This window comes from Pelodiscus sinensis, chromosome 8 (assembly GCF_049634645.1).
Source record: "Pelodiscus sinensis isolate JC-2024 chromosome 8, ASM4963464v1, whole genome shotgun sequence".
NCBI lineage: Eukaryota > Metazoa > Chordata > Testudines > Trionychidae > Pelodiscus > Pelodiscus sinensis.
The window spans coordinates 31,855,513-31,873,745 of record NC_134718.1 but is presented as its reverse complement, the minus strand read 5'-3'; the positions used below and the strand labels follow the sequence as shown (position 1 = coordinate 31,873,745).

Genomic DNA, 18,233 nt, shown 5'->3' with positions numbered 1-18,233 from the left:
TTTTGTATTGCAAGTTCCCTGTGTTCCCTTACTGTGTCTGAACTTTTAGCGAGTGGTAATTTCTTGCTGTATTGTACTAATGTTTACTTGAATTAAGTTCATTGCCAACCTAAGACAAACCCCATGTCAGATGGGTGGAAGACCAGGACAGTTTCATTTCTCATAATTGCACATGGATAGGGTGTACATTCGGCATTGACTTTTGGGGTAAAATTTGAAACTAACAAAGGGCAAGTGCTATAAATAGTTTCTTGTCTTTAGTGGGTGAACATTTGTGTGATGTCCTCTTGTGTTCAGTGTTTGCCGTCCATATCCAGGCAGCAGCAAGCACAGATGGAAAAGACCACATCCCTTCTGTATTTTGTCTCCTAGGAATACTGTACTGTGTAGGCATCAGGCTAACATGTGAGGCCAAGAAGTCTGATTTGTGTTCTGATGTTTCCAAAGTGGCAAGTTGATTTGAAGCCCATCTGTAATTGAAATGAGTTTTGTTGCTGCTCTGTTGTCTTCCTGGATGAGTCTTTGCAAAATTCTGCAATATAAGCTTTTATAAATGAATATTGCCAACACTGTAAATCTACAGATTTCAGAAGATGACCCTCAACACAAACCAACTCACTGATATCACTGAACACCAAGAGCAGTTGATATTCAATTGCAAGAGCACAAAGAAGCATGGGATCTTATCTCCAAACTCACTTCACTTGTGATCTGTCAGGCTTACTTCAAGGACTTGTCCAAATTAAAAGTAAAATAAAATGTACACATCCAGATTGTTCCCTGTGGAACCATGCACAATGGGATCCCTTCCTATTCAGCTCTTCTTATTTCCATGTGAACAGGATACTCAGTTGCACCTTGAACACTCAGGATAAGGGCCCTACTCTTCTGCTGAATGCTACACGAATACAAAAGACATGGTTCCTGTGCTGAGTTGCTTATGTCCTCTGTTACCCCACTGACTTGGTGCTTGTCTGTAATAGGGATGCGTCATTAAGAACTGGCCTAGTGAGGACTGAAGTCACTACTGGTCACTGTTGGCTGGCCCTTTTTTGGTCATGTTGCCCAAGTCCCTGCATATCGAGCTGTGTGAGACGGCGCTTTGGGGTTTTCCCGTCTCCTGCACCCCCGTAATGGCACGGACAGACTCTACCCTCCAGTAGAATAGAGGGAGTTTATTGCTTCTCCAGGATACAGCACAGCACAGCAGTAATCTGGTTACAGGGCAGGCCGAGGATGCCTCAGCCCCCCTTGAGATGGGGGAGCCTGGGCCCCTAAATCCCAGCCTGTTGCCTAAGCCGCTTCCTCCATGATACCAGCCAGAAACCTAACTAACTCACTTCCAGCCCTGACCCCAGCCAGGTCTCCACTCCCCTTCTTCCCATTGTTCCGCTCTCTGGGGGAGAACTCGTCAGACAGGTTCAAAGCCCCCTTGCATAATGACTCATCCCCTGCCCTTCTGGACTGTGCTGCAGCCAGTGGAGGTCACTCCCAACCCACTGCCCAGCATAGCAACCAGCAAGGTACCCCCCACTACGTCACACTGTGGAGATTTGGACTTGAGGTCAGAAGCAGTCACTGCCCTGCCACAAACTGATGGCTGTCAAGCAGAGTTGTTTGTGATTAACCTGACTACACCACGTCAGTGATAACTCAGCAGTGTGCTCCCCTCTAATGCCTTTTTGGATGAGCCCTAAATGCGATCTGTGTCTTGCAGACAAGCCCTGAATGTGAGCAGGGCATATGCTCACAGTGCAGGTGTCACCAGGCTGCACCATTGCTTTAATGACTTTCTATGAGGCCAGTAGTCTCCTGGCACTGGCACTTATTACTTGAATGGCTCAACTACTGAAATCTTTTAAAAGGAACAGCCAAGTCCAGGAAAATTCCAGCCCCTTCCCTAGCTAGAAAAGTATCATCTTCCTTCAAAAATTGACAGACCTTTTCATTGGACTGCCTTAAACATTAGTCCCATTGTAAATGCCACACTTGACATTTTACGAGATCAGCAAAACTTCCAGCACAGGGACCACAAGCCTTATTATATCACATACTGGCAGCCCCTTCTCTTTTGCTTTGTTTCTATGTCTTGTGAAAGGAGAAGAACCCAAGAAAATACTGAGGTGTCACTTCCATGCTGGGTTATTTTTGATAACATGAATGCTGTTAAATCTTTATTTTCTTTTCCTTCCTTTCTAAATTTTTAAATTAATTTCATTGCTCATTCAGCAGAGGTACTAGTAACATAGGATAGAGTCAGGCATTGTGCAAACTTCCCTGCACATCTCTTTCAGCTTGTCTCTGTCCACAGCTGCTCTGCTCCATACCGGAGAAGACTTGCTATTCATGCTGAATCCGTTTTATTTATGATGTGGGGCAAATTCAAATCAAGGATCTTCCAATACATAAGCCCTGGATACTTATTTTCTCACTCATGCTTCAGACTTGCAACTGGATATGTATGGATGTATCCTTGTACTTGTGTGGTGTACCATTGCCATTATTGGGACTTCATGCCACTGCTAGGGATGGTGCACATGGATCTGAATGTAGGATTAGAACCTAAATCTGAATAGTGAGAAAGATTTCACTTTCACTTTAGGGCTCTGCATTATCTAAAGAGTTCTAAGGAAAAGAATCCTTCTCTTGTAGGCACACTAAGATGTGTAATGCAGATCAATAATCCTGTCTTAAAATCAGGTTTTCAAAGGAGATTGATCTTTGCCTCTAAGTTTTTCCATCCATGTGCAGAATAATTTGTAACGTGCACCAAAACGTGCAAATGTGCATCACCATTAGAAATAAAAAAAAACTTAGTTGTAAGTGCTCTGCTAATTGGCTGGGAAGAATTTGAATCTCTTCTGAGCTGCCGCAAAAGTGCACAGCTTACAGGGAACATTGGAGATAACCTACCTTTGTGAAATTCTACCTGGAAACTGCATGCACTGAAAGCGAGATAAAAGATTGGAAATTGATCCATTTTGTAGCTGTGCACTCTCTTGGAATCCATGTATGAGTCCATTTAAACTTTTCAAACATATTGATGAAGCTGCCAGAGTTTGAAAATGTTGTTAAGGTGACTGTAAATAAGGGGTATCAGCTTAATTACGTGATTTCACTTGCACTGGTGAATAGACTGCAACACAATTTCCATTGAGGAACAATACTTTGGAACCAAAGTTACATGTATTCAAAGTAGCCTTATTTTCTCTCCTCTTTTGCTGAAGATGTTTCCTTTTTCCAATATATAATCTCCCCTCTGGGTCGTCTTTATCGATTTGCAAATATTAAAGATAATCAACCCACCCCTGAATTAGATGTTGATTTCTAGATTCTGCAGTACATCTACAGTACAGTGGAATAATTGAGGAAAGCAGAAAGTCACTGAGGAACTGAAATTTTGTTGTACTGTTTTGCTGCCTCGTTGCCTGGTGTCCCTTATTCAGACTGAGTATTTTTGGTAGGGAGCAGAACACACCCAGCTGCAGAACTTGACCCAATATATTTTCAGTTCACTGCATCTCACTGAAGGCCTAGCCCAGGAGCAATGAAGACAAAGCCCCTTCTATACCCTTGGGATTCTAGGATGCTCCACTGTGTAAATCAGTATCTAGTTTGGCCCGCAGTGTAAACCAGAGCAGCACCTTGGAGTAAACTAGAGCAGCAACTAGATTAAATCACACCCCCCGAGCCACATAAATTATACCAACATTAGCACTGGTGTGATTAGCTCTGTGTCTGCAGGAAAGCTGCTCCTCCCGACACAGCTTCTGCTGTTCATGGAAGTGATTTTATTATGTCAATGGGATAATTAAGGTAATCATGATTGTGAGAGCAGTACATAGCATGGCTTGGGGGTGTGTGTGTGTGTGTGTGTGTGTGTGTGTGTGTGTGTCAGAGAGAGAGATGTGAGGCTCCTGGTCAATAAAAGGTGTGATCACTTTAATGCATTGTGAGCACTACTGCTGCAAAGTCAGAGTGTCATCGTTCCTTTGCCTCTGGTGTGGCAGTAATACCACTGATGCCCATTAGCTTTGTCTGTACTCAATACAGGGAGCTTGGATTGCATAGACCCTGCTCTGATAGCAGATGTAAGTTTTTGTAATATTTGTTTTGCTAGCATTTCAGATACATTACCCAACGCTTTGTTGGCTTTCTTTCCATGGCAGGATTTAAACTGAGGGGATGTAGCTACGTCTCCCTTACAAAAGGACAGTAATTCACTTTACTGGACTCAAAGCAAGGAGCGATTCCCCTGATTGCATGTCAGCAATCCAAGAGTAACACGGTCAGACCCTGGTCATCTGTGGGTGAAATTGGGCTGGGACCTCTGGAGCTTAGTGCATGAGCCTCTACAGCTTGAGCTAAAAGCCAGGTGGCTATTAGCTAAGGCTAATACCAAGTGATGCTTATTGGTTATGTTTAACCAGTGGCCTGAGATGGCGCAGCCCTCTGCCTGCCCTCATTTATGTGGTTAACCAGTTAAACTTAACATTTAACTGGTTAACTGATTAATGGGATTTTACATCCCTCGCAGACTCATTTTTCTCTCAAAGGCTATGTGTAGACTACAAGCCTCTTTCGAAAGAGCATCTAGATTGCAACCACTTCTTTTGAAAAAGCAAGCCGCTTTTTCGAAAGAGAGCACCCAGGCAGTCTGGATGCTCTCTTTTGAAAAAGCCCTGTTTGCATTCAAGGATGCCTTTTTCCAAATGAGCACTTTTGAAAAAAGACGTTCTTCCACATAAAATGAGGTTTACTGCAGTTGAAAAAAATGCCACGTTCTTTCGGTTTAATTTAGAAAGAACGTGGCGGCAGTCTAGACACGGGGAAAGTTTTTTCAAAAAAAGGCCACTTTTAAAAAAAAAAACAACAACTCCATAGTCTAGACACACCCTTAGTGGTCTCAGTGCCACTAGATAGGACAGTACACCACACCCAGAAGGAGCGTGGGTTACACAAGCACTCTGTAGTATAGCTGAACAACATCCAGCCTCCAGAGCAGCAGCAATATAAGCAAAATGGCTGATTTGAATCCCCTGAAGACACTTCTTTCCACTAGAGCGGGGAGTGGAGACCATTTTCTCTAATCTCAGGATCATCATCCTCCCCTTTAGTCTCCCTCTCCCACACTTGGGCCCCTTATTATATTATCCGTCTGACTGAGGAGAATGGGAGGGGCCTCTCTGAATGGCCACGAGCAGGTTTCAGGGGGTCTGCCAAGCAGAGCTGGCATTAGACTCACTGGAGCCAATGGTGGAAAGTTCAAGCCCTGCCGTGTGGGTCAGAAACTGGGGGCCCTAAGCTCCACCACCTGCGGCTGAAGCCAAAGGCTGAGCAGCATAGCTTTGGGAGGCGCCCTGGGCTGTTGCTATACTTACTTTCCCCAAGTTTTTATAGCATGTCGTGAGGGCTTCTGAAAGAAAAAGGCTGAAAATCTCTGAAATGAGGCACTTCCTCCCTCCCTGGGGTAGAGCGCAGCACCGTTGCAGCAAATCCAGCCAAGGTGGCCTAAAGATAAAAAGCCAGGAATATTGGGGAATCAAAGCTTGGCTTACTTCATGGCACCACAGCCAGGTGATACCCACAGATTCATTTTACATATGGGTAGACCACTTCTTGCTTTGAGGAGTGGCACCAGGTTGTTTGGGCACATAATGGTCCAGCAATTGACTCTCTTTGATCTGCATTTCATAAAGACCGCTCAGACCAAAGCCTAAGAGAACAGAAGCTGTTTCATCCAGCATCTTGATGCTGCAAAGTTACACCACCATGTTCAGGCATATACTGTATCTTTGAATGTACCATTCTAGTCCCCCTCCCTCCCTTTTCTAATGATTCTTTGGAAAAGGCTTTTGAGAGACTGGTATTACATAAAGTCTAACTCATGTCAAGGTTTTCAGCAGTATCAGGTATGAAGTTTATATAGAAGATCTATTGCTCCTATTGCTTATCTTGATAGCTAGCAACAAACTTGGGGGCTCTACTTCATCATAAGAGCTGTAGCACAACAGATTGTGGGGTCCCACTGGTGGGGAGAGAGTGGAGAAGGATCTTCTGGATTTTTGTTCAGTCGTGGCTTTCTGCTACTTGCATTAGTGATAAGTGTAATCCTAATATTTCAGAAAGGGGCAGGGTGACAGGTCGTCTTCTAGCAAAACTAAATGGTTTTATAGGCTGAAAGAATGATTAGATATGAGTACATAAAATGTATGCTCTGAATTTTCTGCAGATGGCTGGGATGCCTTTTTTTTCCTTCCCCAGTCTTATTAATTTTTAATAAATGTAGAAGTTCTTCCCCTTGGGATGTGTAGCTCTCTTCTCTCTGTTCTTGAAAGTGCATCTATTATACTACTGAGCAGTGCAGACAGGACCTCTTAGACAAATTCTGCTCTTGCTTATGCTGGTGGAAAGTTGGAGTAATTTGATGGATTCCAGTGGAGACTTTCTGGTTTTGCACCAACGTAACCAAGAACAGAATTTGGTCTTCAGAATACTGACACTTCATAACCTGCCTTCAAAATACCCAAGAGGATAGTGTAGCTTTGTTTAAAAACATTAATTAAATTTGTTTTCAATCCCACTTTATTTTTTATGTATTCTGAACTAGAGGGGAAAAAAGCAGTTGTCCCCAGACCATATGGTGTCCTTGACAATCCCTTCACTTAAGTAAACAGATTCCCTATTAATAGAATAGTTGTTTAGACATCATTACAAATACGTAAAGTTAAAACAAAATCATGGCTAATCATTTCCCTTCTTACCTTCCATCGTTACTACAATACATTTCCCCTACACCAGTTGATGACATCACTGCGTCATCCCTGACATCCTGTTCTCGGATCTGTTTTTGGTGTTAGTGATATAAATGGGTGGCGGGAGAGGAAAGAGGAAGACAAAAGATCCTGGCTAATTAAAATCTTCATCTTCAGTGGGATATTTCAGACTTCTCTGGATCTTTGGAACCAGGCTCTGTTTCTTTTTGAGAATAATTTTCTTAGTCACAAATGAGTAATGTAAACTATTTTTAAACTAAACTTTTGATAACTGTACAAGGATTAGATTGCAGGGGCAAGGCTTAAGAACACTTAAGTTTTACTTGCATGAAAAGGAGAAATAGATCAAGAATAGGAACAAACAATACAGCTCTGGGGAAAAAAAAAAGTTTGAAAGAGGAACTGGCATCCTAATCTAACATGGGATTTTCAACGGAGTTGGAGAGGGGCACCTCAATCCCATTGAATTTCAGTCTGGTTTGGATGTGTAATGCCTTTAATTCCTTTCAAAATCCCATCCCCCATTTCCATTTTCATTATAAGTGAAGGGAAGTCAGATGATCAAGCACTTGTTATATGTACTCATTTTTAAGCTAGTCTTTTTTCCATGGTTTCCTAAATGTTGTTCATGCAGCTGTTCATTGGGAACATTCAGATTAGCTGATTTTGCCCAGTTATTGCTGCATATCTTGTAGGTAAAAATCACCCATTACTGTTCGGAAACTACCACTGTTCATTCGAAGCACAGGCACACATCAAGGGAAGATGGAGACAAGGTGAAAACCTTGTCTTGCCTTGGCTAATTTTGGTCAGGCTTGTAGCTCCCCCTGTCCTCCTTTTCCCCTCCTTTGTATATATTGCACACATGCAAGGTATAAAATATATACAGGCAATGTCTATTTCTAATATTGATATGAAATGCTATTGTCTCAGTCTTTAGGGCACTGCTTGCTCATGACTGTATAACTTTTTCTTCTGCAATTCTCTTCCTCCTTGCTAATGGGGGTTATGGGGTGGGGTGCAAATTCTCTGATTTACCTAATGCCTGTGTGATGATTTTTTTAGTCACTGGAACCAGTTTTTCTTGGCGAACTATTAGACAGCACCTTGTGTAACTTTTTTTTTTCATTTCTTGCTAAAGTATGCCAGTAATTGCCAACACACGGGTGTTCCTGTGTGTAGCCTGTTTCCTATCCAGCTATGCCCTAACACCCTGATAGAAAAACAAGATAGATATAGATAGACAGGAAACTCAATGCATTATTACCCCCTTGAGATTTTTCTAATTTTATTAGTGTCCACTTTTTTCCCATGGCATTTTTATTTCCAATTTCTCCTGTCACAATTGTTCTTGCTAATTTCTAATCTTGGATATTTCCATCTCTTTTTACCCAGCCAGGGCAGCAGGAGTAGGAGAACAATACAGGATTTACAGAGGATGTGACGGCTGCCTTGCATTGGCTGAGAGGACTAATTAGGGGTACTCTGTCACTAATCTCTTGGGCCATTACAGTAAATATGTAACTACATGGAAACGGGAATGTTCTCGCACGGTGTATTAATTCCTTTTTAAAAAATTCCAGTACAGGAAATCCCTGCATTATGACGGCCTGCACTTCTTAACATTTTTGTAAGCGCAGAAGGGGCCAGAAACCACTGACTTACGTCCTTGGCCCAGATTTATGATGGCACATGGCGTTTGGCCCGCATTTACGATGGCACAGGGCGCCTATCATAAATGCAGGTTCGAGTTACGAGGCCCCCAACTTGCGGCGCTTCCCCAGAAACCGATCGTGTCGCAAGTCGGGGGCCTCCTGTAGCTTCCCTCATATTTTTAGTCTACACCAGTGGTCTCCAACCTTTTTACACCCACAATCAATTTTTAAATGACAGGGCAAGCCAGGATCTGCCCCATTCTTTCCCCGAGACCCCACCCCTTTCTTGAGGCCCTGTACTCTCCAACCTTTCCATGGACTACCAGTGGAGTTGCTAATGGAAACTCACCATTATTTACATAATAACACTCCAGCCATTTTGCTAGGGCTGCAACTAGGGAGAATGGTTTACTTTAAATTAACTAGATTAAGCGTTTTAATTTTCTCATATTAGTTGATCAAACTTCATTTTAAATAAAGTAAAACATTATGTCCAACACAAAAGATTTTGATTTTTTTTTATTTATGGTGGGGATGGGGAACCTTTTTTGGGTTAGGGGTCACTGACCCACAGAAAAATCAGTTGTGGAATACACAAGTGAGAAGCAAAAAATCTCCTCCCAAAACACTCAACCCACACTGATGTGTGGCCTCCAAACTGAGACACCTCACTCCTCTGCGCTCCAGCCCTGCAGGGTGAGGGAAGAGACAGGTAAGACTGAGGTTCAGGGTTTCCCATAGGCCAGATTTGTGTTTACTTTTCTGGGGTTCCAGAGTTAGTGGAAGGAGTCTGAGAGCAGAAGGGGGTTGGGGGAATAATGCAGAAAAGGTGAGAGGCTGAGAATGCAGCCAAATAGCTAGTTGGGGAGGGAGGCAAAGAAATGGGAAGCAAAGGAAAGTGCAGCTTTTGCATAGTAAAATTGTATCCCCCCCTTCACATCTTCCCTCTTCTCCAGCCTCGCTCCCCTCAGCCCCATGATCCTCCCCAGCCTGATCCCCTGCAGCACCCCATGCCCTTCAATGCAACCCCTGCCCCCTCCCATCCTGCCCCTAAAGTCTTCTTCTCCCCCCTCCCTGTCCTGCCCCCACATCCCTGTGCCTCCAGCACACTCACCAGCAGGGCAGCAGGGCTGGGACTCGCAACCTCCAGGGAGCATCACTGGGACACTCAGCCTCCTGGGAGTAGTGCTGAGGTGAGGGTTGGAGGGCAGAGTTTCTGCCCTACCTGGCCCAGCCTTTTGACTGGCCCAGCTGGCCATGGTGATAGACTCCTAGGGACGCCGCGATCGACCGGTTGGTGACCACTGGACTACACCAAGGGTTCCGGAGTCTCTTGGCTTCGCTTTCAAGAAGCATATGCTGGGAATCAGCCAGATCCCCCCCCCCCCCTTCCCCAAGTCAGTGGCTAAGCGGTACAACAGCTACAGTTTAGAAGAAATGTATAAAGTCTCTCTTTTTGTAAGTGATAGTTTGAGATGGGGGGAAAACAGTTTATAGGTTGAAACTCTGTAATCCGAACTTCCCTAGTCTGGTAACTCCCCTGGTCTGGCATCGTCGGGGTGACCCATTGGGATAGGATGGTGGGCCGAGGTCAGGAGCATTGCCAGACTAGAGTGCAGAGAGAGCAGAGCCCTGGTCACTGGGGGTAGGGTGGCAGCCAGCAGAGTAGCCAGGTGGAGTGCAGAGCCCTGGGCAGTGGGGCCTTTAGGGAGGGCCCTGGGCAGCAGCAGAGCCATTAGGTGGAACATGGAGCTCCAGGCAGCAGCAGAGCTGCTGGGGGGAGAGTGCAGAGCCCTCGGTGGCAGTAGGGCAGCTTATTTCTCATAGTGACCAAGGTAAAAAGCAGATTATTAATCTTGATCCTTCCCTCCTGCTACTTGCTTTGGTACCACATCTGCAAGCAATAAATTTTCAGAAAGTAAAGTTTTCCTCATCTACATTTCCCCATGAGGCACCCAGTAGCCTTTGATGGGTTACCCAGGAGTTTCCAAGACGCATTTCAAGTTCTGTTGGCGCTTGTTCCTTTGCAAACTAGCTTTTGGCATTTTCTGTGATTGTGGGTGATGATGTAATTCTGTAAAGACATACATTTATCCTGTACCCAGGATGGGAACAGAGAGACTGGGAGATTTCTGGACCCCCAGATGGTGATTCATAGTGGATAGCCTTTAATTTAGGTTAAATCGGAGGCCCCAACAGGTTCCCACTGCTGTCCTAGATGATGATAAGTGGTGGTGTAAGTGTGGGTACCCATCTAGTGCAGTTTGACCTGGCAGAACTCAAACTACGCTGGGCAGATGCTGAATTTCTCCCCTCCCCTAGCCTCATGCTGATTACAAACCTTACAGAACTCTCTGAGCATTTTCAAGGAGTGCTTCATGTTCCTACAGTTCCCTCTCCGCTTGGGAGGCCGTTTGGCAGCATTAGTGTCTCGAGGGTGCTGAGCTCAATGATATGCATTAATATTACCATCTGGCATCTCGGTGACGCAGAGAGTTAATGTGCTGCCTTTCGCACTAGGAAGCCTGAGTTAAAAATCCCAGTTCAGTCACAAGTACAATATGATGGGCTTATCCTGGTTTCTAGTGGACAGCTGCCCAAAGCCGCTGCTCCATTTGGTGCACTCCCCTGCAGACTGCACTAGCGATAAAGGCTCTTTCCCATTGACCATCCTACTGTGTTTGAAGTGATGAGAGTGGTAGTGGTGGTTATGATCAGATTGAGAAACTCTAAACTTATGCCCTCTGGGTGCTGAAGCCTGGCCCTTATGTAATAACCACCATCACCGTTTTCATTAGTACATGAGCAGTTCTCCTTTCTTAATCCCCTTTTCACCAAGTCAGGGAACAAATATCTGCAGTTCCTGGCCAAAGAGAGCTGTGGAGTTGGGCATTTGGGGCAGAGGCAGTCTGCAGAACCTCCCTTCCCCAGGCATCGAGGATGGTGCTGGCCGCTCGGGGAGTAATGTGGAGTGAGGGCAGGCAGGGAGTCTGCCTTATCCCTGCTGTTGGTGGTAGCCACCCCTACCCCTTGCCGCTAACTTGTCTGTGCCCCTTTGCAGTTTTTCTCATCCATGGGCCTTCTCTGCTGCTTTGTGTGGCTGTGGGGGCTGCAGTTGAGCTAACAGTAATACATAAGAGGTTTTAAAGATGTATTTTTCTACACAACAATTATAAAATAATAAGGTCATGGTGATTCTAGCAGAGTTAATGTTTTGCCTGTAAAAGATCTAGGTTTCACACCTGTTCTCAGGGCCTGGAGAAACAGGGGTTGACTTGTGTCTCCTAATGGCAGTACCTTCATTCATATGGTTACAGGACAGTTGTAACTCTCTGCTGCGAGTGACTTTCAAGCAAAGAAAAATAAGGGGAACATAGGGCTCTGTCAGAAATCTGGCACCCTTCCATTCAAACAGTCACATGGTCCCTTTATAGCAGCTGGTCAGTAAAAAAGCAGCTGTTTGACAGTGTGAAGGCTTTTCTGGTAAAGTTGCATTTTGGAGAATGTAACTTTTACTGACTTCTTCATGCTTTTGCTCTTCTCCTCCTCCCCTTCTTGGTTAGACATCTGAAGAGATTTAAAATTTCAAATTATTGTGACTAAAGTAAAGTTGCAGCCAGGAGAAGTTCTTGTTTGCCATCTTTTAGCCTAGTGGCTGTGGATGAGCAACCACCTGGGAATGCAAACTTCAACAGACTCATCCTAGGAACAGTTGGAATGGTGCTACAGTACTGTGTTCTTCTGCTGTGTGCCTAGATACGTATGCATGTGAGGCCATCTAGATAGAGCTGTCTCAGGTGCATTGTCAGACACAAGGCCAAAGATTTTTCAGCCTCCAAGAAGCATGTGTGCGCTTTTATGACCCCCTTCCTACATCTGCAGTTTAATAAATATATAAAATAAGTATACTAGATTTCTTTTCAAGCCTTCTCTTTTTACTGGGGGCTTGTTGAACAAAAAATCTGCTTTTTAAAATGACACAACCCTTTTAGTGTGTTCTGTATGATTTTTAAAATAATTGAAAAATGATCGTGAAGCACATTCACTAACCCTGCTGCCTATAGATAGTTAAGCCATGAAGCTTTCTGTCTGTTTAAACCAGACATGACTCTGGAGGAAAGTGCTCTATGTAGGGAAATTTGAGGAAGTAAAAGTTTATCTTTAATGAAGAATAGCAAGCTCTTTTCAGCAGTAGATCTCAAAGCACAATAAAAAGGAGCTTCAGTGTAATTCTTCATCCCCATTTTACATTTGGAGAAATGAAGCACAAAGTGACTTGCCTCCCTCTGTCCTGACCAGGTCTTTCCCAGCAGAGTTCCCTGCCAGTCTGTCCCATTTGCATTAGGTTTGCATTAGTCTAAGGTTCTTTAAGGTTTGTCCAGGATATTGCAGGAAATTGTCATATCTATCCCCCTTCCCGTTGGCACTGCAGTGAATTTATAAGTAATCTGAGTTCACATATACCAGAGGAGTAGCCATGTTAGTCTGAATCTGCATAAACAGTGAGAAGTCCTGTGCCACCTTATGGACTACTAACAAATTTATTGAAGCATAAGCTTTTTTGGGGCAAAGACCCACTTGGTCTTTGATGATGCGTCTGACGAAGTGGGGCTTTGCCCACGCAAGCTTATGCTCTAATAAATCTGTTAATCTCTAAGGTGCTACAGGACTTCTCGTTGTTTATGCTGAGTTCACATATTGTCCTTCCCCCGGTGTCTTCCCAATCACAATTCAGAAAGTTAGATATCGGGAAAGCTCCAATGTATGAATGTGGGTTGGGGGAGACCAAGTGAAGAGTGGAACAAGAACAGGGTTGGGAGGAGTAGCTTCTGAAGGTGCTGTTACTTGTCACTGTTACTGAGTGGTATTGGCTTCTTTGGCTGTTTTAGATTTGCTAGTACAAAACTGGTGAAGTGATGTTCCAATGGGTAAAACTGAACTGAGATTTGTCCTTCCCATCAAAAATATTTTTCTGCAGTAGAGAAGTTTTGTTCAACTTCACTCCAGCTCATGAGGCACCACTGGTTAAAAAGAGGTTAGGCTGCCTGTCTGGGGAGGGAGAGAAACATTAAGAAGAAATTTGGACTTGACAAGTGGGCTATGTAGTTCCCTATCAACATTACTATTCTGTAGAAATCCCAGATCTGTGTGATAGAGTAAGATGTCAAAAAACGTCAAATGCAAGTATGGCCCTGTGCTGGCTTCCCTGGGAAACAAGTACAGAATAAGCAAGCCTGTGTGTGTGATGTTTGTGTTCCTTTGATTTTCCAGGAGTTGGTACTGTTGACAGATGTATGAGGTTCCACCATAGTAATATGCTGCTGGTTTTGTGGGTGAGCAGGATTTGGTGGTGATGCAGGCTCTTCAGTCATTCCACATGTTAAAATCAAATATAGTTCCCTTACAGACTTACTCTTAATTTGCTTTTACTGATTTACTTGCTGCATAAATGCTGAATCATGAAGATAAGCTTATGGCAAACTCATTAACATTAAAGAAGAGAAACCTGGATTACAAGCCTCTTCCTCTCTAACTATAAAAGTTTAGATATAAATGAAAATGTGAGAGCTCTGATTGTCCCTTTAATAAAGTGTCTGCAGTTTTTGATTTTTTAAAATTTTTTATTTTTTACTCTGCCATTAATAATACTCTCTCATGAGCTTGAAATGAATATTTATTTTTACCAGTTTTATCTGTTTCTTTTTGGCACATATTGAGTCTACTCTATCAAACTTCCCTTTATTTCTTATGGATTAAATACCATGTATATTACTAATTGGTAGGCATCTGAACACTGATGCCTACCGATTAGGTCTGATTAGGCTGAGCATTCGTCACTTGCATTTGTATGACTGTGGGAGCTGCTGATAGTAGTCTGTACAGCTGAAAATCAGGGCAGGAGTTCAGAAGCTGACCAGCATGAGATTTTAAATGTCATTGAATCTCACTGCAAAGTCTTTTCTCTTCACAGCAACCTCAGAATTAATCAAAAAAAATGGCCATGTCATACATCAGATTCTACCTACATCAGAGACACCAAATCTCCAGAAAGTCAGGAGAGCATGGGACTACTCCACTTAGAGAATATAGGTCACAAGTCAGTGACATTCATTTCTATTCTGAAGGGGGTCTGGCCATGAAGTGTGGGAATGTCTGAACGTGTAATCAACTTGGAGAGTATATTTAAGGGAGAGGATTAACTGCTAGTCACCGAGACGGAAATGTGTATTCAAAGCATTGCACTAATGGACTTTGAATCAGGCTGTGGTTTAGGGTTTAAACATATGGTCTCAGTAAACTTGCAGATTTTAAAGGAGAGTTCTGTCTGAGGCCAGGCCATTGTCCTCTGCACTTTTTTGCCAAGATATTTTGAGTTGCATTTAAAATAATCTCTGCAAAATAATAAGAAAAAGTCCTTTCTCTGCAGTCTCCCCTGCCAAAGTGTCAGGGGTCAGGGTGTAGTTACCAACTCCAGAGTCTATTCTTGTCTTAGCATTTGTGCTCAGGGTACTTGCATTGACAACCCAGCTTTGGTTACAAGAAGGAGGAGAATTGGTGGTCTCAACTTAGAGCAATACTACGTGCATTACAAAACTGCCACAGAATTCAGCATAACCCTAGCATTAAGGTGAGACCCAAGAGGGGCCCAGGACTAAAATAGCAGGCGTTCCTGCAAGTAAAGATAGAAGACAGTTGGTAAAAAATATTGGAAAAGCCTTTTTTCCTTATCTGATTATTACCATCTGCATATTTTCACCCAAAAATCCCTTTTTTAAAGAGAGGGTGAGGTGGGAGAGGAGAGAGAAAATAACTTTCTAGAAGAGAACCGTCTGTCTCTGTCGTAGAAGATTTCTCCCAAATAATTCTATTAAGTAGTTGGTGCCCTAACCTTGCTTTCAGAGTGTGAAGAGGATATCGTCTACATTCCTATTTAGTTGTGTTAAAGAAAAACGAATTATATCACCAGAAATTCAAGCAAGATCGAAATGACCAAGTTGGGCCTCCCAAAGGTGATGTAGGGACTCTAGCTAGCAGAGTAACAGTTTAATTACAAGCCTGATCCCCCAAATGGTGGGATGTGCAGAGGGATCCCCCGAATAGTTGCATGTGTAGAGAGATGCGCTCTCTCTCTCTCTCTCTCTCTCTCTCTCTCTCTCTCTCTCTCTCTCTCTCTCTCACACACACACACACACACACACACACACACACACACACACACACACACAGAGGCACTTCCATTTTAACTTTGTTAAAAACAATGTATAAAGCATTGGTGACTCATTAGCCCTGCAACTGGTTAGTCAGAGGATCAAATTTCTGGACTGAGATCTTGAGAGCAGGGGGTATGTCTACACTACCACCCTAGTTCGAAGTAGGGTGGTTAATGTAGGCAACCGAAGTTGCAAATGAAGCCTGGGATTTGAATTTCCTGGGCTTCATTTGCATATTGCCGGGTGCCGCCATTTTTAAATGTCCGCTAGTTCGGACTCCGTGCCCGTGGCTACACGCGGCACGGACTAGGTAGTTCGGATTAGGCTTCCTATTCCGAACTACCGGTACACCTCGTTCCACGAGGAGTAATGGTAGTTCGGAATAGGAAGCCTAATCTGAACTACCTACTCCATGCCGCGTGTAGCCACGGGCATGGAGTCCGAACTAGCGGACATTTAAAAATGGCGGCACCCGGCAATATGCAAATGAAGCCCGGGAAATTCAAATCCCGGGCTTCATTTGCAACTTCGGTTGCCTACATTAACCACCCTACTTCGAACTAGGGTGGTAGTGTAGACATACCCAGGGTGACTTAATCCAGGGGTTAGGGAATATTGTCCTCAAAGACCCACCATGCTCTCCAGTAGTGATGTAATAGTGTAGTTGATTAACCGACAAGTAAATGCTTATAGATTAATGCTGTAGACTACATGCATTTCTCTCCGCACCACCTGCCAGTAAATTTTTTAGCAGGCTGGCCAGCAGTCCTGGCTCGCACCAGATCTGGGACCTACCCCTGCTGTGGCTCTGCATTTAAAGTGTATTAGGAGCCAGGTGGGCAGGCAGCCCAGTTCAGTTCTGGCTCATGCCAGGTCTGAGAGCTCAGCCCCTCCTCTGGACAGGAGGTGCTGCCACCCCGTGCTGCTGCCTCTGTATCAGAAGCAGCAGTGCGAGGCAACAGGCAGCCAGTCTGTGAGGGGGAGCTGGTTTTTAAACTGGCTCCCCTCGCGGACTAGCTCCCGCCTGGCACCCCACGCTGATGCCTCTGATACAGAGGTAGCAGCACGGAGTGGCAGGGGGCTCCTCTGGAGTGGGGCCAGAGTGCACTGGCTTCTGGCCTCACCCCCGGGGACTATAGAATTGTCGACTAACCAAGAAGAATTCATGAGGTTAATCAACTATTCAATTAACCAATATTTGCTCTCCGGTGCACCCTCAATGGCAGAGGCAGTACTGATTGATCCCAAGAGGAACTGCAGTCTGATATCTGCAAATAGCATAAGAGGCACGGATAACTCTATCTTTTTCAGTGTGAGGGTTGGGGATAGGTTTTAAGGAGAAGAGAAATCAGTGTTTCTCAAATGAAAAAAGACAAAATTAAGAAATTCTTTTCTCTCTTCAGAGAGGGAGTTGCACGCAGCGGATATTTCCTTTATGAGATGATCCTATAGAATCCAACAGACAATAACAACTTATGTATAGATTTTTGAACATCCTCCTGCCCGGCACACATGGAATATAATAGAGATGTAAGAGTTTAACCAGTTAACCAATAAGGATCAGCTTATTGATTTCCTTTATCATTAAACTCTTCTGCCCTGCACATGGGATCCCAAATGCTGGTCCTGCTTCTGGGGAGTTGGCTACTCCCGTACCCTGTGGGCTCTTCTACTGCAGAGTCTGCAGCGCAGGGTGGCATCCGGTTTCCCGGAAGCCATGGGGGCATCCCTCATCATCCTTCCCTTCCTAGTCTTATCCAGCCACAATTTCCCCTGAAATGATTAGCCATGTAACCACTTAGATTCTAACAGTTAGCCAGTTACTGTTTTTAAACCTTTTTTACATCCCTAAAATGTAATAAAGATTTCTCTGCCACAGAATTCTGTAGGATTATTTGAAAAGCTTACAGAACGGATATCATTCACCCTTAAATTCTGTAGGTTTTTAGAGTAATTTCTTTAGGGCATCTTATTTAAGTATACTCTCATCTGCCATGTTGAATGAATGCCTGAATGTTCATAGCACCTTAATTATATGGGACTCGCAAGCTGTGAAGTTACTCTTGTAGCACGTGTAGCCTGTAGTCATATATGATGTGCCACAGCCCCTTCGTTTATGCATGGGATTAGAAGGTGGTTTTCTTTTTCTAGCCACAGGGAAGTGTTTCCTGTTCTGAAACACGATCCATTTCCATTTAGAAACTTACAGTAAACAGTGTACTATTTTCAGTCACATGTAACAGTGAAGAAAGTTTAGTCATGATTGTTGCTGTACCTTGAGATCTATGGCACAAACTATATTTACTCTCTGGCTATAGGAAAGAGAGTCTGGTAGATCTACCAGCTGATTTCTAGAGTCTCCTGTTTATTCAGTGTACATGTGGTTGATTCCATATCTTTTGGAGGGGAAAAAGGTGTTTTGTTTTGTTTTTAACATAAAAATGATTATTTGTTATAATTGGAAGCAAAAAACACACCCCTTGCTTCCATCAGATATAGTCTGAACATTGCACTGGGTAAGTGGCAGGTCACAGCTCTCCCTTTACTAACCTGCAATACATGTCCTTCTATTCCAGCCATGAGCCTCTGTT

General features: G+C 43.8%; 1 protein-coding gene across 8 annotated transcripts in view; it reads left to right on the top strand.

The window, feature by feature from the left end:
• PALD1 (phosphatase domain containing paladin 1) overlaps nucleotides 1-18,233 on the top strand; it is a 209,710-nt gene that overhangs the window by 138,360 nt on the left and 53,117 nt on the right. The window contains exon 19 of one of the 8 annotated variants that reach the window (XM_075934978.1): nucleotides 8,172-14,052. The exons of the other annotated variants lie outside the window; for them this stretch is intronic. Within the exon in view, the coding sequence (XP_075791093.1) occupies nucleotides 8,172-8,189 (18 nt within the window). The 3' untranslated portion in view covers nucleotides 8,190-14,052. Of the gene's footprint in view, nucleotides 1-8,171; nucleotides 14,053-18,233 lie in introns of those variants that run through there. 8 annotated transcript variants of the gene reach the window in all.